Raw genomic sequence first — 20,847 nt, forward strand, 5'->3', positions numbered from 1 at the left:
TGTGCTCCTGGTCCCCTGGGGTGCCTCTTCCATCCCCCTGTGGCCTCCGCCCCTTTGGCCTCCTGGTCTCTCCACCCCTAACCCTTTGTCATTCCAAGAGTGTTAAGTAAGCGGAATTACAGTGTACACCTGCTGAGACTGACCTTGCTTTGAGACTCACCCGCTGTGTGTCAGGAAGCTCGTCCCCCGTGTTGCTGAGCCGCGCTCTGCCCTGAGTGTCTCGAGGGTCATCTACTCACTCGTTGCAGGACACTTGTGCCCTTGCTGGTCTGGGGCGTCGGCCTGCGTGGTGAGTGTGTGGCTGGCTGTGTGGGAAGTGCCGGGGTGGCCGGGCCCCGCACGTCCTCACTCGCAGTGTGGAGTGACCCCGGCTTCCTGCGTCCTCCCAGGCTTTCTGAATTCATTCTTTTTTCCCAGTTTAGTAGGGGTGCGGCGATGTTCGTATTTTAGCTTTAATTTGAATTTCCCTAATGGCTTATCATGTGGAAACACCTTATTTGTGTGAAATACCAGATTGTTCCTTGGCTTATTTTCTAACTGGGTTATTTTATTTTTATTTATTTTGAGACAAGATCTTGTTGTGTAGTCCAGGCTGACTTTGAACTCACTTTGTAGCCCAGGCTGGCCTCAAGCTTGTGGAGCCCTCCTGCCTCAGCACGGCCCCTAATGGAGTGTTTTCTTTCTCGTCAGCGGAGAGAATGACTCGTGTCATGTAGCTGATGAGCAGGTGTCTTCATCAGAGAGGTGGTCAGCAGCGCTTCTCCTCTGGAGCTTGTCTTTGCGTCCTTAGCAGGGTTCTTCTGGGAGAATAAAGCCTTAAGTTTTGATGAGGCCCAGATTATTGAGTTTCCCTTTTCTGGATAGCCCTGGCTTGGTTTTATTATTATTATTATTTTTTTTGGTACCGGGGATCGAACTCAACCGTGTGATTGCAAGGCAGGCACTTATGTACTGAGCTAAATCCCCAGCCCCTGGTTTTACATTTTAAATCCCTGGAAGATCATGAAGTAATCTCTGTGTAAGGTGTGAAGTTTAGGACAGGGTTATTTGCAGAAGAAGCAGCCACTGACGCACCTCTGTTACCTCTGTTTGTCAGAGGTCAACCAAGAGCGTGGGCCCACTTCTGGGCTCGCCACCTTGCCCTGGTCACAGGTGTCTCTCCTCCTCTCTTTTCACACTATCCACTGCTCGGACTCTAAGAGATAAACTAATCTGGAGATCTTTAAATAAAAGTCTTCTCCCTTAGTCTTCTTCATCAGAGTTATTGTGACTCTTCCTAGTCCTTTGCCTTTCTGTGGCGACCGTAGCATGAGCCTGCCCGTGTCTAGAGAGTAACCGTGCTCTAGCTGAGTGGGAGGTGGTGAGCAGCCCTGGTGCAGGCATGCCCAGGCCCTGTGCCCCGGGCTGTGCCACCCAGGCTGTGCTGCACAGGTATCATCCTTGAGGGAGGCCGCCTGCCACCACAACCCTGCTGACCTTCCAGGGAAGTGGCGTGGTGCGCTCCTACATACGAGCTCCGAGGTCCGAGCTCTGGGATCCGGTACGGATGCGTGTGCACCTTGGCCTAGGTTTCTGCCGGGGGAAGGGCTTTGCTATCAGACTCCACATTTCCTCCCCCACCCATTTCATACGCTTGCTGCAAGTGCAGGAGACCTGACCTGCGGGTGCTCTTCAGAAGTCAGTCCGCTCTGTCAGGACGCATGTTGACAGTGTCAGGTGTGTCACAGACCCTGGGCACGGGAGTGCGTAGAGGGTTCCTCCCCTTGGGAGGCAGCGCCGTGCTGGGAAGGACACGGGAGGCTGGACGGTGCACAGCGCGCTGTCCTGGGTGAGGCACTCGCCGTTGCCCCTGCAGCAGTGGATGCGGTTCCTACCTTGGCTTGGGGCTGGAAGGGCCTGTCTTGCAGAGGTCTCGAGGAGACTGTACCGGCAGAGGGCGGGTCCCTCGGGGCCTCTGGGGCATCGAGAGCGTGGTGGAGCTCGGAGACAGAGTGGGCCCGGGTCAGGGGCTCAGGCCGTCTGAGCGGGGAGTAACTCACTTCCTGTGTAACAGGGACCCAGGACCAAGAGACAGGTTCAAAGGCTCCTTGACGTAACCAGCCACAGGTCAGGCGGAGCGGCAAGAGCGAGCTCCTTCCAGGATCTGGTGGTTTTAGTTGTGTGGCATCCTCACTGCCACATGGTGGCCTCGGTCTGCATAAACGTGTGTCGGCAAAGAACAGGGGTGGCCTGGCGTGGGGGCGCAGGCCTGTAAGCCCTGCCCTCAGGAGGCTGAGGCAGGAGAATCAGTGTGACTTAAAGGCCAGCCCCAGCTACAAACTGAGACCCTGTCTCAAAAAGCAAAAAAAGGGGGCAGGGTGTGGACAGAGGAAGCTCCAGTTCTTAGCACACGGTGGAGAAATAACACCTACACCTGCGGAATTAGTTGTGAAAGAAATGGAAACACACGGGACCAGACAGGGCCAGGGACATAGCTCAGCGCACAAGCATCTACCCGGCTAGTGTGAGGGCACCGAGTGATTTGTCCTCAATCTACAGCAGCGCAGAATGTTAAAGACAGGAGACAACTGGGTAGGAAAAGAGTTTAATGGGGGGCACGGAGGGAGTCACCACGGAGAAGGCGGTGGCGGCTCTCTGCAGACAAAGGGCGGGTTCTGCCTGATTCAGGCTCTGATGGGGAAGGGCTCTGGGCACTGATGTGAGCTGATTTATTTGTGAGAGTGCAGGGACTGGGGTAAACTTTACACGCCTGAGCTTTGGCAGACTTTGGGAGGGAGAAGCCATAGGGGCTTCTGGGAAGAAGGAGGTGTGCATTATCAGGGCACAGCTTTGAACTGTTGCCATGGTGATTGTGCTGTCTCTCTGGTGGGGGGTGGGAGGGTGGGAGGGGACCTAACAGTCATGAGTTCGATTCCCAGTACCAAAAAAAAAACCCACATAGGCCTAGAGCCCGGAGAGTTGGAGGGGTCTCCCCCTGAAAATGAGGGAAGGCGAGTGTGTTTGGTGGCCTGTCCTCAGCCCCCCCAGCCCCTGCTCCTCCGGCCCCGCGGAGGGGCTCCAGGTGACTCCCCCCTGGGAGGCCGCGGCCCCCCTCTCCAGTGCTTCCTTTTTTCTTCCGCAGATCCCGCCTCAGACAGAAGAAGGGTGCGCCCCAGGGTGAAGAGCCATGGTTCCCGGTCCTGGCCCGGCTCCTGGCTCTCGTCCAGTCACCCCCGAGGAAGGACACCACTGCCCTTGCTCAGGCGTGGGCTGCGCTCGTCGTGCTGCCGCACGTGAGGTGAGGAGAGCGGGCCCGTGTGGGGACCCTCGGGTGGCCGGCTGTCCCGGGGCAGCTGCTGAGGCCACTCTGCCCGTGCCCCGCACAGGCCTCTGGACAAGGAGCAGGTGCTGCCGCGGGTGGCCAGCTTCACCGAGGCGCTCTTCAGCACCGTGGACAGCGGCGGCTCTGGGCGAGGTCAGTCGCATCCTGCCGTGTGGTCACTGTAACCCTGCACACTGGTGGCCGGGAAGGAGTGCTAACGTCGTCCTGGTGTGGCTCCTCTGTGACCCGTGAACACTGGGGAATAAGGGCAGTGAGGCGGGTGTGTGCCCCAGCCCTGGCCCTGTGCCCTTGGAATCCAGGCCTTTCCCCTGGCTTACCCCGTGCGGAGTGAGCTGCCCTCGGGAGTGTGTGCTGCTGCCTGGGGACTTAGGTCTCTGTCAGCCAGTGACCACTGACTTAGTATTCACAGCCCCGCTTGGGCACAGCATGGTAGGGAGACCCTCCTGCGTTTGCGGGTAGCTGGGCTGTCCTGCTCAGACCCCACCACCTGCTTAGTGCTCATGCGGTCCCCCGCTGCCGTGGTCTCTTCGAGTGTCTGCAGAGTTGTCACTCATTCCCTGAATACCAATGCTCTACCTTGGGTTAGCGGTGCTCAGGGAGGAAAGCAGGCCCCAAGGCTCGAGCCTTACACCTGCCGAGTCGACGGTGGCACTGGGGTTACCACTGCGGAGTTCTGGTGGGCGGCACTGGCCTGACTGCAGTGGGGCGTGGCAGAAGGACCAGCTCGTGTGTACTTCGGATTTTGTGGGCCGCATTTGATCTTCGTGCTGTCTGCCCTGCTCCAAGAGCCTGCAGACAGTTAGAAACATTCTCAGCCACCAGGGCCTGTGAAAAGGGCCAGCTGGTGGGTCCAGCTTATGGGCCACAGAGTACTGGCCTCTGGGCTGGAGAGTACCTGGGTAGGTTTTAGGAAGCAGTTATTGGATACCCAGCTCCTTATGGCTAATATTGCCATGAGTTGTATGCAAAGGTAATTCAGCTTTGGGCAGGTCCACATCTACTGTCATCAAAAGTGGGCCAAGCAGTGTCCCTCACTGACGTACTCGGGACCAAGCCTGGTTTGGCTCTCAGTAATCCTCAGTTAGAGAAGTGTTTGCATAGACTTCACTGGTTGACCCAACTCACATTTAAAAATCCCCTAGGCAGGGGATGTAGCTCAGTGGCACAGGTCCCTGTCAAGCCCAAGAGCCTGAGTTCGATTCTCAGTACAAACAAACAAACTTCTCCCTCAAATTGTAAATTCTCAAAAATCTGAAGCACCGTAAGTAGCCTGGTAGTTCTCGACAAGTTTCAGATTAGGGATGCTCCGCCTGTGCCCTGTCCTCCAGTGGCCTGTAGGTTCTCACTCTCTCCATGATGAGTGCTCACTCCGAGAAAGGTACAACCCAGGACTTGGGCACTTCTCTCTTCTAGTCGGGCGTTAGGCAGACACCTGGGGTTCAGTTTGCTCTGTTGTTTTTGAGCCATCCAGGCTGGCTGTGAGCTCGTGTTGCTCCTCCTGCCTCAGCGTCCCAGTGCCGGGATTACAGCTCAGGGCACCACGCCTGGCCCAGGTGGTTCTTTGGAAAGCATAAATGTCTGCAGGCACTTTGTGTAACCCACAAGTGTTGGATAAATGAGATGTTTTGATGGTCAAGTCAAGGAATGAAGAGTGTGGTTCCTGTTTTCCCGTAGGAAACTTGTTTGTTCTCTGTCAAGCTGTGAGTACCCTGCTGAGTGTGGAAGACTCCCCTGCACTGCTCCATCTGGTTCCCGTGGAGCAAGTGAAGAACTTGGTGCTGTGAGTAAATGCAGCTTCCTCCGATCCTCGATCCTCCTGGCTAAACTGTAAAGCCTTTGTGCCTGTGAGATCTGGGATATGATGAAAAGCTTCGCCTCTCTCATGTTTGGGTTGCGGTCAGATAGGGAAGCCTGGTTCTGGCTCAGCTCCTCCCATGGAATAGGCACCTCTCTGACCCAGTCTCCAGTTGCAGGCCCCTGCTTCTCAGGGCTGTTACTGCTTGTGTGCACCGAGGCTTCGTGCTCGAGGTGCCAGCGGCGTGGCCCTCCCCTCCTGCCTCCCAGCGCTTTGGAAAACCTTCCCTTGTGCCTGGTGCGCGGTCAGTGCAGAGCCAGCCCAGCTTGTTGGTGGGGTTTTATCTTGGTGTGGCAGGCTCCGGATTTGGCCCCAGCACAGGGTAGCAGATCTGAGAACATGGCCTTTCCAGACCTCGCCTGGGTGCCTGGTAAAGTCACTGGTGTAGAGACAGAGCCCTTTATCCCCAGAGTTTTTAAAATGGATTTGCTCTTTGGCTTTATCCCTTCAGCGCCTGTTAGCTGTTCCAGACCCTTTGCTGGCCCCGGGAAGCAGTCAGGAAGGGAACCCCCTTTCTGTGGCACTGGTGTTCTAGCTGGAGACAGCACACAAAAATATGGCCTGGGTCGGGTAGCCCAGTGGTTAGGGAGGGAAGCGCAGTTCCTGATGGGGCAGGCCTCACCCAGGCAGGGCACGGCTGAGGGAGGGAGGGAGGGAGTGGGCCGCTGGCCGGCGGAGGTGGGTTAGGAAGCAGGGAAAGAACTTGAGACAGCATGTGGCCTCTGGCCTGGTGGCACTTGGCTTTTCCTCTGTGAGGACAGGAGGCTGCAGGAGGACCCACAGACCTAGCGGGGTTCCCGAGGCTGTGGGGTGAAGGCGGCCACTTAAGAGTGGGTGGCTGTCAGCCATCCAGTGTCCCGGAGGTGGCAGTCCGTGGGGTTGTGAACGCGTGCTTCCGAGCTGGCTCGGGGAGGTGCTGCCTCGGCCTCACCGAGCCCACCGCGCTGCTCAGCGGCCCTCCTGACCCTTACTGCCCTTCTCAGCCTTCGGCCTGGGTGTAAGCAGCAGGGTGGTCTGTCCTCCCCCAGGAAAGCCGCCCCGGGGAGTGTCTGGTCGCCCAGGGTCCAGAGCCCTGCTTGGTGTCCACGGGAGATCCACAGCCAACACAGCCTGGGGGAGTTAGGTGACCTCACAAGACAGGAAACAAAGGCCAGCCGTGGCACTGTTCCTGTGGGGACTAGGTTGTGCACCCCTGTGACAGTGAGCACTTGCTGCGTCCCTGTCCAGTGCCGGTCACTGTTTGGAGCGCTGTGTGCGTCTCGTGACTTCATCCGCACAGCTCCGGGGCAGTGTGCTGCTGGGGTCAGCATCATAGGGGTGATTGAAGTTCCAGAGTGACGTTGTGGCCCTGTCTGGACCACTGTTGTCACCTCTGCCCTTGCTTGCTGTGCCCTCTGGCCTGTCCCTGAGCAGGAGTGACGCTTGTGACTGTGCAACAGATCCTGTCAGACCTTTGCTTGCCCCTTCTGCAGAGGCCCGTTGGTGCGCTTTCCGGCCACAGCAGCTGGCACGGTCACAGCGCTGTCTGCTGTCTGCTGTCTGCTGGGCAGAGGCTGCTGAGAAAGTCAAGGGCACAGGGCGGCCTGTGAGGAGCGCCAGCCCTGGTGGTGGCGACCCCCCTTTGTGGGGAGGGCCTGCCTGTGGCGTGCCTCACTCGGGTCGGCGGCCCCTGAGCTCTGCCTCTGGCTGCTCCTCACACTGCACCTGCACCTCGGCTCACTTCCTGCCGCCCAGCCGTACCTCCTGGCTGCTTCTGGGCACCTTGGCCAGGGGCCCTCCGCCTCCAGGCCTGCGTCCCTGCTGCCTGTGCCACCCTGCGCGGCCCCATCTTCTCTGCACAGCTCTCCGCACTGCCCCCTCCCTTTGAGTTCCTGTGCCGTCCCTCTGCCTCGGTACAGGAGTGTGACCCGCAGGACACTGGGGATGCAGCCGCGCCTCTGCGGCTCCCGGGGCCGGGTGGAACCTGGCTGCCCTCCCGCAGTCTCCCTGCCCAGCAGACGACGGCCCTCAGCAAACACTGCCCAGCTGGTGATGGTGGGGAGATGGGGTGGCACACTGTGCTCCACCGGGGCCCTGGAGCGTGTCATGCAGTTGACGAGTGATGCAGAGCGTCCACATCAGTCTGCGCGTGCATTGCCCTTGTTGAGCTGGTTCTCCGCACCTCACAGTGTCATCCTCTGAATACTCAGCGTGAGGCCAGCTGGGTCTGTGCACTGTCTCTTGCAGGGCGTTCCCGGCAGAGCCATCCGTGTTGCTGCTGGCCGACCTCTATTACCAGAGACTGTCCTTCTGCGGCTGCAGGGAGCTGCTCTCGGAGGAAGCGCTGATGGAGCTGTTCCCCAGGTTACAAGCCAACATTTCAACTGGCATATCCAAGGTGATGTACCCAGGGTGACGCATTGTGCAGTGTGGTCCCCATGTCTGTGTTTGTTTCCCTGTGCAACCCCAGCACACACCAGAGCCCCCTGCACCGGAACCAGGAGGGGCTGCCGTGGGGTGCAGGCCTGCTAACCCCGCAGCACAGTTAGCGAGGGGCGTTAATAAAAATGCAAATTCTGCATCCCCAAGACGTGGGTCACAGGTTAGGGCTGCACTGAAAATCTCTCAGTTTCTTAAAAGCCATGCAGATGATTGTGCTGCTGATTGCGGTATTTGGAAATCTTAAACGTGTTATGTAGAGTGGAAAGGTCACTGAAGACAAGCTGTCAGTGTCCCCAGGTCTTTGCCTCCTTACAGAGATGTTGGGGGGTCACAGCTCAGAGGAGCAGTGTGTGCTGGGTGGCCAGGCTGGCCCGGTCTGTCCTCTCTGTCTGCCTGAATGAGGTGCTGGCTAGTGTCGGAGGTGCAGCAGGGGCCGGGTGGAGTCGCTGCTCTGGTCAGGCGGATCCTGAGACTCGGCTCTCGCTCACTGTAAGTCAGTTTCTTCCTCATCTAAACCTTTGATTTGAGATGTGCCTTTTACTTTCTTTAGATTCGGCTTTTGACAATAAGAATCCTGAACCATTTTGATATCCGGCTTCCAGAATTGATAGAGGAGGTATTTCAACTGTTTAAGTGGGCCGTATTTTAAAAACACAATTTTACATTTTCCTCTTACTTTGTGAAATGATATATATCTGTGCAGAAAATAAGCACACTGTGTAAATACCTGCCACACCATCTGATAGTTTTTTGAATTCTTTTTCCCATCTATGGTGGCTACTACCAAAAACCCTGGGGTACATGGTGCACAGTCTTTCAGAAGCTTCGGGTACACATACATAACGTAGACATGCTGCCATGGAGTTTCCGTGCCAGTCACCCTGGCTTCCCTGCCTGTCTTCTGACATTGGGTGGTGTCCACGGTGTAAAGGCCTTAGGGGCCAGGCCCTGCCCGTGGACGCTGCCTGGGTTTTACACTGCGGTGAACCTCCTCCCGCGGATATCCGTGTGGGGGGAAGAACCCTGCAGTGCCGTTGGCATCCGCTGCCGGTCAGCTGAGTCATTTTGAGCATCTCCCTCCTGCACTACACCCTGAGCCCGAGCAGTTTACCGAGCATCCCTTACTGCATTTAAAACGTTCACGTCTTCCGGTTCCATCTGCTTGGGCCTTTGCCACGTCTAACGCTCTTTCTGGCAAACACAGCCCTGAGCTGCCTGCCCTGTGTCGGCCTGCAGGATGATGTGCTCTTGGAGCGGCCGTCCGCCTTCGCTATCCTGCGCCAGGCAGAGCTTGTCCCCGCGACCGTGAGTGACTACAGAGAGAAGCTGCTTCACTTGAGGAAACTGAGGCACGACGTGGTACGCACTGCGGTCCCCGAGGGGCCATTGCAGGAGGTAAGAGCAGTGTCCTTGTTTGTTTGCTTCCTTCTTAATTACGTGCACGGAACAGTTACCAGGAAAATTTGTTTCCCACACACTCTCCAGGTCCCGGTTCCCTGAGATCAGTAGCTCTTCTGGCCTTTTAAAAAACGGTAGAAACGATTTAGCATCTCCTTTTCGAGCAGGGAAAGGCATGGCCCAGCGCTCAGGCAGTTTTCCTGGAGGAGCGCAAAGCTTGCCACCCTCAGCAGTGTCCCCCCCCCCCCCCCCCCCCGGGCTCTGTGCTGTTTGCTGCGGGATCCGCGGTGGGAGTGTGAAGCTCGCCCCTAGTGGCTCAGCTCTCGGCCTTAGACTCTTAAGGATTTGCTTCGTACAGATAAACTCTCAGCAAAGCACGTGTTTTTTAAACCAGTTTTGTTGGTGTGGCAGTTCTAAAATGCAGATTCTGCCTTCAGAAGGCAGCTTTAGAGGGTGGGGTGAGTCCCTGCAGCCAGGGTGACTTGCAGACAAACACCGGGTTTAGGGCTCCTGAGACGGCCCCACTGCGGCTCAGGGAGAGCTGTTGAGACTGCCGAGGGCCAGGGCTGGCTCCGCCACTGACCGAACGGCCTGCAGAGACTCTGTGGCAGGTCCCCAGCTGGGAGAGCGGCAGTCCTCACTCCCGGGGTGCCTGGGAATCCCACGCAGTAATATCAGGTGCTAGAACAGCCTGAACAGCGGCTACCGCAGTCACTGAGTTCAGTATTGGATTGAACAGACCAGCTGAGACTGGGTGCTGGGGTTACACAAGCCCAGTCTCCAACCGACTCCAGAGGCACTGCAGTGCCACTGCTCCACGGGGGTCACTTGTACCCGTGCGAGCATGTTGCAGGGGACTGTCGGGAGGGCTGTGCGGGGATGACAGCGTGGAAGGGGTGGGGGGGACATGTGGAGTGAGAGAAAGCGCAGAGCCTGCAAGGGTTGGGAGGCCCTGGAGGGGTTGGGGTCCCACGGCAGGGGCTGGGCCGAGCTTGAGACTCTTGATGTCCCCCGTCCCATTTCGTTCGTCGGTGACTTGAAGTTGCTGGGGCCTGTTTCCTCGGAGCAGGGTTTATTAGTTGTAATTTGAGTGGACGTCCAGAATGGCCTCAGATGCTGTGTGTCACAGCGGTTCCTGTGTTTAGCTGCGTGTGACGCTTTCGGGAGAGAAGGAGAATGATCACACACTGAATTGAGGACTGGTCTCTGCAGCTTTGCAAGCCTAGGTTGTCCTAGCTGGGCGCCCGAGCCCCACATTTCTGTCCTCGCTCCCGCTCACCAGCAGGTCTCCTCACTTGCAGGTGCCACTCCGGTACCTGCTGGGCATGCTATACATCAACTTCAGCGCACTCTGGGAGCCGGTGATAGAGCTCATAAGGTAGGTGGTGCGGGTGGGGAGGTGGCACCTGCGCGGTGTGGGTGGCGGGGCCTCTGTAGGAGAAGGGAGGAGAAGCGGTGATGCTCTTCAGCAGGGGGGCTGTATGAGACTTGGGCGTGCACAGGCTTGGAGGATTTCTCTCCCACCGGGATGCTCCTACAAAAAGGCGCCCTGTGATAACGTCACACTTCCATTCACATGGATCAAGTTGCCAAGCCATGCTCTCATTTAAAAACAGGACTGCTCATTACTTCTGCTGTCCAGTGCACAGATGCGCTTCTCAAAGGCCTCCCTGCCAGCACGGCACAGTCACAGAGCGCACCGGCACCTGGCAGAGGTGGAAAGCACTGTTCTCTCGCTCTGTTCTGCGGACAGAGTAGAACACATCCCCTGTGGCTTTCAGAGTCCCTGCTCTTGTTCTTACTGGACCAGAGAGTAAACAAATCCCCTTCCAAATCTGAACCAGTTTACCGCCTTCTACTGCCCTTCGAAGCAGAGTGCTGGAGACCAGGGCCATCCTGTGGGGGGACACTGACGCCTGCACTATCACAGCCGCTGCCAAGGGCGGTGCCCTCGGTGGCCTCCACAGGCCGCAGCTGCGTCCCCACTGGGCGTCCCTGTGGGAAGTGTGCGTGCTGTGTGTGCAGCATATGACACACTCAGTACCTGTCGTGTGTAAAGTCTGTGTGTTCTTAGAAAGTGAATGACAGAAGATACTTAAGAATAGAGAATCTTGTTGCTCAGTATTGAACTAAACACTTACGCGGTTCTTCTCATGTGTCTAAGATCTGAATGTATTTTTCAAGTACTGAGTGTGTGTGTTGCCCGAGTGTTAACAGGTACACCTGCACGTGCTGGCGGGAAGCCAACATTTTAATTAGCTTTGAGCAGCCTGATCCTCCCCTCATTCCCTCCTCCCTCCTCCCTCCTCCCCTCAGCCCTTCCTCCCTCCTTCCCTCCCCTAATGGGCCGTAGTTTGTATACTGGGTCCCATTCTGGTGTGGTACCTTTAAAAGTAATCTTAGGAATCTACTTAGCCTGTTTAAAATAGTCATGAGTCTAATGATTATAAAGATAATTTGTGCATTACGAGCATTTTGAAAAATACAGAAAAGAGCAAAAGTTGTTTTCCAGCTCCATGTGGAGGGATCTGCTACCATTTACTTAGGACTTTCACTGGTTTTCTTTTTCCTGTGAGATACCACAGAGGTGACACGTATTGTGTGTTTCCTTTTAGTTCTCATGCTCATGAAATGGAAAGCAAGCAGTTCTGGAAAGTGTACTATGAACATCTAGAAAGAGCGGCCACCCGTGCGGGTAGGTAGCGGGGAGGGAAGCGGGAGGACGGGCGGCTGATGACCGCTCGCATGAAATGGGAAGCAGAGTGCGAAGGCTGCCCGCTCTGCTGACCCGGGTGCTTGGCTGTGTCCCCTACACTGCTAGAGGAAACGTCCTCCACCTGGAGGACACACAGTGTAGTGCTGGCATTCTCAAGTGCTCTTGGGACCTTTTCTCTTGCAGAAAAAGAGCTGCAGAGGGACCCAGAGGAGGAGAAGCCTACTGGAGATGAAAGCGGGGAGCAGGCCCAGGAAGGCGACGTCGGGGCCCTGTATCAGGAGCAGCTGGCGACGAAGACGGACTGCCGGGAAAGACTAGACCACACCAACTTCCGGTTTCTGCTCTGGCGGGCGCTGGCAAGATTCCCAGAGAGAGTGGAGCCCCGGTCCAGGGAGCTGTCCCCGCTTTTCCTGAGGTTTATCAAGTAAGTGTCCTCAGCCAGGACCGTGTTCCGGGCCGGGTCTGAGGGAGCCGGGGTGAGAAGTGTGAACTTCCCAAGTTTGGCTGAGTTCCTTATACACCTGTCACGGTGTCTGCAAGGCTCCAGCAGTATCAGACAACAACAAACCAATTGTACTTACCACTTAATTTTATATAACCTATGGTGCTAATAAAAACACTAATGAAAATATTCCAGGTTATCAAATAAGCATGCTGAGTCTGGTGATGGTGCAGAGGCCTGTCTATTTTCTCTTCTGTGCACTGTGTCCTTGCCCACCTGGGCTGGGAGATGTTTTCCAGTGCCCTGGCCCCATCTACTCTTCATTGTTGCTCCCAATGCTGAGGGCCACGTGTGCTGTAGAGGGACAGGGTCAGGAGCCCTGCAGAGCTGATGGGTGCTGTGTCGGTGAGAGTCCATCTGCTCTAAACGCTAAAGCTGGGGCTGCGGTGTGCAGAACAGAACCACCCCATTAGTGAGAGGTGGATTTTCCAGAAGTACTTCATTAGGTGGTGGCGTGAGTGGCTCGGAAGCCACAGCGAGCCTGGCTTGCTCAGGGAGCAGGTGGTCCAGGGAGCTTGGCGGTGGTAGGAGAGAGGCTGGAAGTAGGAGCAGGCCACACTGTGGCCTCTCAGTGACCGCAGGGACTTGGCCCCTCTTGGCTGCTGTGTTGAGGACATGCTGCAGCGTGCTGTGGTCAGGAGGGGATGGAGAGGATTGCTGGTGACGGGACCGATGCTGCTGCAGAGCGGACGAGTATTTCTGAAGTTCTAATTTGAAGAGATACTGGGGCGTGTGATGGTAGGAACGGAGCCCAGAGCCTTCGTACTGAGCTACCTCCTTGGTCTTTAAATGGTCTTTAACTTTGCAACGGGGTCTCACTAAGTCACTGTGGCCCAGACTGGCTCAAACTTGCCATCTTCCTGCCGCGGCCTGGTGTTTGGGAAGATTTCCAGCCAGGCCAGCTTGTAGGATCTGCCGGCAGGTGTCGTGTGTCGGTCACAGAGAACATGAGCAGGGCAGGAACTGCATGTGTCTTAAGGTTCGTTCTGAGCAACTCGAAGAAGAGTTGCATCTCCCGAGATGGGGAGGAACACAGGCGCTGCGGTTTGTGGGAGGGCCAGGGGCGCCTGTGAAGACGTGTTGAGTCTGAATGCTGGATACCCGAGTGGCGGTGTCGCTTAGGCACTGAATTTAAGTTCGACATTCAAGGGAAGGTTCTATCTGGAGGTGGAGCATTCGGAATCAGCAGCTTACAGGTGGTGTTCAAGGGCTCAGCGAAGTCTCTCGGGTGTGAACAGGCTGCCAAGGGGACACAGGAATTTAGAGTCAGGAGATGGGGCACCAGTGGAACAGGCCACAGAAGAGTCCCAGAACTACCTGGTATCCCGGGTGCCAAGCAAAGAGAATCTTTGAAGGAGAAATGATCTGTGGCACCCAGTCGTCAGATGAGAACTCACACTGACTGCTGGCTTGGCCAGAGAGCTCTGCGGAGGCGACCATAAGAGCGTTGCTGCCTTAAGCCGGTGGGATGAAGCCTGATGAAGACGGAGAAGGAAGAGGAGCCGCGCCTTCCTGGGTAGATGGCAGCCAGACGGCAGCGTGGGCCGATGGAGTCAGTGGGACTCAAACAGTGCGCGTGACTACAGTGTGGCTGCCTGACCCGGTGGGGAGGGACATTGGCCACACGGGCAAGGACAGGGTGCCTCCCGAGCCGTCTGCGAGCAGCTGAGAGAAGACGGGGTCCAGGCGCGGCTGAAAGGGTCTGTGCAGATAGTTCATTCTGGCAAAGGTCAAGGCGTGGCCGCCGCAGTCCAAGGATGTGGCGGTGAGGGTGACGGTGAGGATTTCCTCCTGTTCACAGCGCTCTTCCTGGAGGTGAGAACAGTGTGGGATTAGGTCTCAGTGCTGTTGTAATTTGCATTTCTCTGATGGCCAGAACATTGGGCATTTTTCCATGTGTTTATTGTCCATTTGTAATTCAGGAGCTGTCTATTCATTTCACTTGCCCATTTTTGATTGTCTTTTATTTGGAGGGCGGGCATCTAATTTTTGAGTTCTTTGGACTCAGTGTTAGTCCTTTGTCTCGGGAGTAGCTGCAAAACCTTTTCCCTGTTCTGCTGGTTGTCCCTGTACTCTACCGGTGGTTTGCTTTGTGTGCAGAAGCTTTTTAATTTTCTATGACCCCATTCGTTGATCCTTGCTATTAGGTCTTGTGCAGTCAGGGTTTCTTTTAGGGAGGGCTGGTAAAGTACTGTCTGTTGGGGTATCTGTGTCGAGAGAGGGAGAGAGGGACAGAGGAAGAGAAAAGGCCTTTATTGAGGGGATGGGAGGACTGCTGAAGAGAGGCTGGCACTGTCTGGAAGCTTCCGGAAGGAACAGTGTGCTTTACTTGGAATTTGACGGGGCAGAATTAAGGGGGCAGGCGGAATGAGGTTTTGACAACTGATTGAAGGAGCATTTGCACATGCGCGACCAACCCCGGACCGAAGGTGTCTGTCCAGCACCCCAGGGAGGCGCTTTCCAGGAAGGACCTGTCACTGTCCTCCATCCTGTCACTAGCAGTGGGTTTTTAAATGAGTATATTTCTGAGAACGTGGAAGTCTGTTTCCTACTTCTCTAACCTAGTGCAGTGCACGCAGTAGACAACACAACAAGAACCATTTAAATGAACAAACGAATTAAAGTGACAGACATCCGTGCACTGAATGACAGACTTCCAGGTAACAGTTGTTGACTGTGCCTGAATGCCGGTGACAGAGACTCGCTGCACAGGAGGTGAGCGTGTGGACTGTGACCTCTCCTGTGAGTATCAGTCTGTGTCTCAGGTGGTGCTGCTTCCAGGCCAGTGTGCAGTTCCCTCTGTCTTCTGGTCCACACCCCAGGAGCTGAGTGCTACTGTGACACTGTAGCTACCTGCCTTTACATTTAAATTAATGTTTTAACTGCTACATTAAAAGGAAAAAGTCATACACTGTAATGGGGGCACAAAGTAGTGGTCAGTACTGTGTGGGTGGTGAATGGTCAGTACTGTGTGGGTGGTGTAGTGGTCAGTACTGTGTGGGTGGTGTAGTGGTCAGGACTGTGTGTGTGGCATAGTGGTCGGTACTGTGTGGGTGGTGAATGGTCAGTACTGTGTGGGTGGCGTAGTGGTCAATACTGTGTGGGTGGCGTAGTGGTCAGTACTGTGTGGGTGGTGAATGGTCAGTACTGTGTGGGTGGTGAATGGTCAGTACTGTGTGGGTGGTGTAGTGGTCAGTACTGTGTGGGTGGTGTAGTGGTCAGGACTGTGTGGGTGGCATAGTGGTCAGTATTGTGTGGGTGGTGAATGGTCAGTACTGTGTGGGTGGTGTAGTGGTCAGTACTGTGTGGGTGGTGTAGTGGTCAGTACTGTGTGGGTGGTATAGTGGTCAGTACTGTGTGGATGGTGAATGGTCAGTACTGTGTGGGTGGTGGAGTGGTCAGTACTGTGTGGTGGTGTAGGTCTACTGTGTGGGTGGTGAATGGTCAGTACTGTGTGGGTGGTGAATGGTCAGTACTGTGTGGGTGGTGAATGGTCAGTACTGTGTGGGTGGTATAGTGGTCAGTACTGTGTGGTGGTGTAGGTCTACTGTGTGGGTGGTGAATGGTCAGTACTGTGGGTGGTGAATGGTCAGTACTGTGTGGGTGGTGTAGTGGTCAGGACTGTGTGGGTGGTATAGTGGTCAGTACTGTGTGGGTGGTGAATGGTCAGTACTGTGTGGGTGGTGAATGGTCAGTACTGTGTGGGTGGCATAGTGGTCAGTACTGTGTGGGTGGCGTAGTGGTCAGGACTGTGGGTAGCGTAGTGGTCAGTACTGTGTGGGTGGCGTAGCGGTCAGTACTGTGTGGGTGGTGAATGGTCAGTACTGTGGGTGGTGAATGGTCAGTACTGTGTGGGTGGTGTAGTGGTCAGGACTGTGTGGGTGGTATAGTGGTCAGTACTGTGTGGGTGGTGAATGGTCAGTACTGTGTGGGTGGTGAATGGTCAGTACTGTGTGGGTGGCATAGTGGTCAGTACTGTGTGGGTGGCGTAGTGGTCAGGACTGTGGGTAGCGTAGTGGTCAGTACTGTGTGGGTGGCGTAGCGGTCAGTACTGTGTGGGTGGTGAATGGTCAGTACTGTGTGGGTGGTGGAGTGGTCAGTACTGTGTGGGTGGTGAATGGTCAGTACTGTGTGGGTGGTGTAGTGGTCAGTACTGTGTGGATGGTGAATGGTCAGTACTGTGTGGGTGGCGTAGTGGTCAGTACTGTGTGGGTGGTGAATGGTCAGTACTGTGTGGGTGGTGTAGTGGTCAGTACTGTGTGGGTGGTGTAGTGGTCAGTACTGTGTGGGTGGTATAGTGGTCAGTACTGTGTGGATGGTGAATGGTCAGTACTGTGTGGGTGGCGAATGGTCAGTACTGTGTGGGTGGTGTAGTGGTCAGTACTGTGTGGTGGTGTAGGTCTACTGTGTGGGTGGTGAATGGTCAGTACTGTGTGGGTGGTGAATGGTCAGTACTGTGTGGGTGGTGAATGGTCAGTACTGTGTGGGTGGTGTAGTGGTCAGGACTGTGTGCGTGGTGAATGGTCAGTACTGTGTGGGTGGTGTAGTGGTCAGTACTGTGTGGGTGGCGTAGTGGTCAGGACTGTGTGGGTGGCATAGTGGTCAGTATTGTGTGGGTGGTGAATGGTCAGTGCTGTGTGGGTGGTGAATGGTCAGTACTGTGTGGGTGGTGTAGTGGTCAGGACTGTGGGTGGTGTAACACTCAAATCACAGTAAACATTGCCTCTTCAATGTTTCCTTATGGTACACATTCAGAGGTCTTTCTTCTGGCCTTTTAAACGCCCAGTGCATGACTGTTCCCTGGCACAGCGCTGCCACACCCTGGCAGTTTTCACTGTGCCCTGCTCAGCCCCTGCCACGCCTGCTCCTGACCTCTGGTCCCTGCCCTCCTCCCGACTTCAGGACAGCAGCCCTTCTAGGCTGGACGCACATGAGACCTTGGGGGTCAGGTCTGTCTGTGTCTGGCTTAATTAAACATACCGTGGTGACCTCCAGGTCCATCCGTGTTGGCACAAACCCAGGATTTCCTTTCTTGGTGGCTCAGTGGCCCTCTGTCGTGTGTACCAGTGTCTCTATGCATTCATCAGTTGGTGAGCAAGTAGGGTGCTTGTTTTTCTTGGCTGCTGTCTGTGTTTGGTGTACAGTTCGGTTTTCAGTACAGAGCGAGTGTGTTCGGGGTCAGGAACCGGCACACACACACCGCATCCTGCCTTTTACTTCCCTCCACCCTTGGCTGTTGTGACCGGTGCTGAGGTTAGCGCTGGGCTGCAGAGGTCCCTCAGGGCCGACTCCCTTCCTGCAGGTGTGTCCCCAGCTGTGCGGTCTCCAGATCATGCGGCACTGGCTCTACTCTTAATTTTTTCAGAAACGTCCGTGTGGCTGTGCTGATTCACACTCTCACTCCGCCCTTCCCCACAGCTCTGCCAGTGCTGTGTACCTTCTGTCTTTCTGATAATGGTCACACTCGCTGGACTGGAGCGACCACGTGTGGTGTTTCATAGCCTCATTGGCCATCTGTATGTCTTCTTTTGAGAAATGTCTCTGTAGAGAAACGTCTGTGCCTATTTTTTTTAAATGATTATTTGGGGGTTCTTTTGCTAAGGAGTTTTTAGTTCCTCACATATTTGTGTACTAGCGCCTTGTCAAATGCACGGCCTGAAACATTTCCTCCCATTCTCCACAGTGTCTCTTTCCTCGGTCGATTATTTTTCTGTTTTGAAGCTTTTTAGTTTGATGTAATCCTGTCTGTTTTTGTTCTTGCTTGCTATGGATTTGGGGAGTCTTGCGAAAAAATGTTCCTTGCCTCTTCTGGTGTCCTCCAGCATGCCCTTTCTTTGGTTTTACAGTTCCCCGCAGGTGGTCTCTGAGCTGGTAGGAGACACGGGGTCTGGCCTCTTCCTCCTGCCCGCGGGCTTTCTCGCACTGTGTTCTCTGCGGCGTTTATTGACAGCACTCCCCTTTCTCAGGCACCTGTTCCTGGTGCCTGTGCTGGGGCTCAGATTCAGCTCCAGATGCACGGGTTTTCCTCTGGGAACTCTGTGCTGCTGCACTCCATCCAGCACCGTGCTTTGCGGTGTATTCTGAAGACAGCCAGCATAAAGCCTCTGCGTTGCTCTTCTTGCTGCTCAGGTCCACTTTGGGCATTTGGCTGTGACACTGTTTTTCAAAGGCGGCTGCAAAGCAGAATGTACTCAGGTGCCACGGCTCTATGTCTCAGGCCCAGGACCTCCGAGGTGAGTGTGCACCCTCATGTGCGTGTCTCTCTCTCTCCACAGCAATGAGTATTACCCAGCGGATCTGCAAGTGGCTCCAACCCAAGATCTACGGAAAAAGGGCAGAGGGCTTTCGGCCGAGGAAACAGAAGAGGAGCCTGCTGCCGGGGAGGATGAGGGTTCAGAGGAGGAGGAGGAGGAGGAGGAGGCTCCCCCAGATGAACCCACACAGAAGAAGAAGACACGGAGAGCGGCAGCAAAGTGAGTCCAACATCCCTAGGCAGTCCCAGATCTTCAGATGCAGGAGCCGCAGACCGCACCCCCTGGCCTGTGCAGGATGGACCACGCTGAGTTTCTGAGATCAGCACCGCATTCTCCTGGGGTTTTCTTTCACAGCCCAAACACAGTGTTGGGTTTGTTCTTCTTGACAGCCGTGGTATGGGAACCAAACCCTGGGCTGTGAGAACAGCTCCGCGCTGGCTCCCGTGTCCTGGGAGTGGGTGCTTCCAGCATTGTTGCCTCTTACCATTGGCCTTGCTGGGCCACAGCTTGGAATGGGGGGACTTTTGAGGGAGCCCCTTTTATATGCAGCTTCTCTGAAAGATGTGCGCTTTGGGCCAAGTGCACCGAACCCTTAGTGGCACCTGCTCCCATGCACAGCTGCAGCGCGGTGCTGGGTGTGGGGGACACGTAACATGTGTCAGCACTCTCACTCGGCCTTTTGACTTATTTCATGCTGGTCACTTTTTTCTTATGCTGTTACACACTCTTACTCTCTTGGTTTTTACCTCAGTAGTTACAGTCCTAAAGAAGTGATCTTGTCTTCAGAAGTTACTTCAGGTTCTCAGAAGGATGCTGAAGTCCACCAGATTTGTGCTGCTGTGTTACTTTAGAACTTTGGGTCTCATCTGAACAACTACTAATTCACTCCAGCAGCAGCTGTATGGAGCCCCTTTTGCTAAATCTCGAGCTTCAGTATGCATCGTACTCGGCCTCTGCAAGGTCGGGTTTATATCTCCTGAAGCAGCCCGCCTGGCTAGTTCCTGCTGAGGCTGTGGGCATCACTCCTGTCCCCCGGCTCTCTGCAGCCACGCAGCGCACGTAAAAGTGAATAACCATGGGAGTGAGAAACGGCTTCTTCGGTGGGAAATGTGGGAGTTTGATCATAAAGCTGCAGGCTGTGTCTCTACCTAGTATCCAGTGAGCCCGGCGTCGCCAGCGCCCCTGCTCTGCGCCCCGCCGTGCGTGGCAGTGGGGGCGGCATCTGCATGTCCCACCTTCCTGGGAAACAACCGAGGCCGCGCTCGCTCCCTCCTCCGAGATAGAGGAGCCACTGTGGTCTCAGGTTGACACGGGCGTCTGACTGGCTGTGTCTGTGAGGCCGAGTCTGTCTACCGATCTCCTGTCTGCTGGACAGGAAATGGTTCCCAGAGTCACATGCACTCAACTTCGGAATGCTTGCTTTCTGATCTTGCTTTGAACTATCCTGAAGGATTTCCTGGGGTGGGGAGCCAAGATTTCAGGGAGAGAGTTGCCTAAGATAATCCTGGAGAATATTAATGTAGCTAACAGTGAACCGTAGGCTGGGTGTTGGAATACTCAGAGGGAGAATAAAATTGTAGGTAATGTTCCTTAATTCTATAATACTATTTTGTGTTTGTTTAGGCAATTAATTGCTCATCTGCAAGTTTTCTCTAAATTTTCAAACCCACGGGCTTTATATCTGGAATCCAAATTATATGAGCTGTATCTTCAGGTAAGTGAAAGGAATTCTTGGCAGTACAATTCTTAAGAAATTTTCTCTTATCATTTTCTTTGTCAAAGTAAATGTAGGTTTGCCCTGTGTGATAGATAGCCATGTCTGCATTTTAATTAGGATTTACTTCAGTAGACATGATTTTCATTACTTGAGAAATAAATTATGTAGCATTAGTTTATTCGATTGTAAAGGCATGTCAGGTAATTAAACATTGATTGCCATTGTACTTAAGGGAAATGTAGTTCAGGAAATTAACATGTAAATTTCTATCTTATTGTATCTGTCACTTTGTTAATTTATATCAAACATCTTTCCTAGCTATTGCTACACCAGGACCAAACAGTGCAGAAGATAACCCTGGACTGCATAATGACGTACAAACATCCTCATATCCTTCCGTACAGGTGAGTTAGCTGAAGCTCAAGAAATGTTACTTTGAGTGGTTTTTATCTTTCTACATAGTAACCCCTTTTAAAACAGTTTTCCAAAGGGCTGAGAAATTTCTCTCTGTTGTAAGGTAGTTGATCAGAATGCTATTTCAAGGCAGTATTTGAAAATCAGAGGTGTGTTTGTTAACAGTTGTTCTCTGGAAGCCGGGCATGGTGGCTCATGCCTGTAATCTCAGCACTCGGGAGGCTGAGGCAGGAGGATCATTGTGAGTT

The 20,847-nt window shown here is 54.6% G+C and overlaps 1 protein-coding gene across 1 annotated transcript in view; it reads left to right on the forward strand.

The window, feature by feature from the left end:
• Utp20 (UTP20 small subunit processome component) overlaps positions 1-20,847 on the forward strand; it is a 70,228-nt gene that overhangs the window by 13,164 nt on the left and 36,217 nt on the right. Inside the window, exons 13-24 of the mRNA XM_003476057.5 lie at positions 3,122-3,277; positions 3,366-3,454; positions 4,997-5,102; positions 7,404-7,554; positions 8,149-8,214; positions 8,835-8,993; positions 10,298-10,374; positions 11,612-11,691; positions 11,896-12,136; positions 18,490-18,687; positions 20,092-20,182; positions 20,504-20,589. Coding sequence (XP_003476105.2) covers positions 3,122-3,277; positions 3,366-3,454; positions 4,997-5,102; positions 7,404-7,554; positions 8,149-8,214; positions 8,835-8,993; positions 10,298-10,374; positions 11,612-11,691; positions 11,896-12,136; positions 18,490-18,687; positions 20,092-20,182; positions 20,504-20,589 — 1,500 coding nt within the window. The remainder of the gene's footprint in view (positions 1-3,121; positions 3,278-3,365; positions 3,455-4,996; positions 5,103-7,403; positions 7,555-8,148; positions 8,215-8,834; positions 8,994-10,297; positions 10,375-11,611; positions 11,692-11,895; positions 12,137-18,489; positions 18,688-20,091; positions 20,183-20,503; positions 20,590-20,847) is intronic.

Source organism: Cavia porcellus, unplaced genomic scaffold (genome assembly GCF_034190915.1).
Source record: "Cavia porcellus strain 051 isolate PalLab524CR breed Dunkin Hartley unplaced genomic scaffold, mCavPor4.1 scaffold_8, whole genome shotgun sequence".
NCBI lineage: Eukaryota > Metazoa > Chordata > Mammalia > Rodentia > Caviidae > Cavia > Cavia porcellus.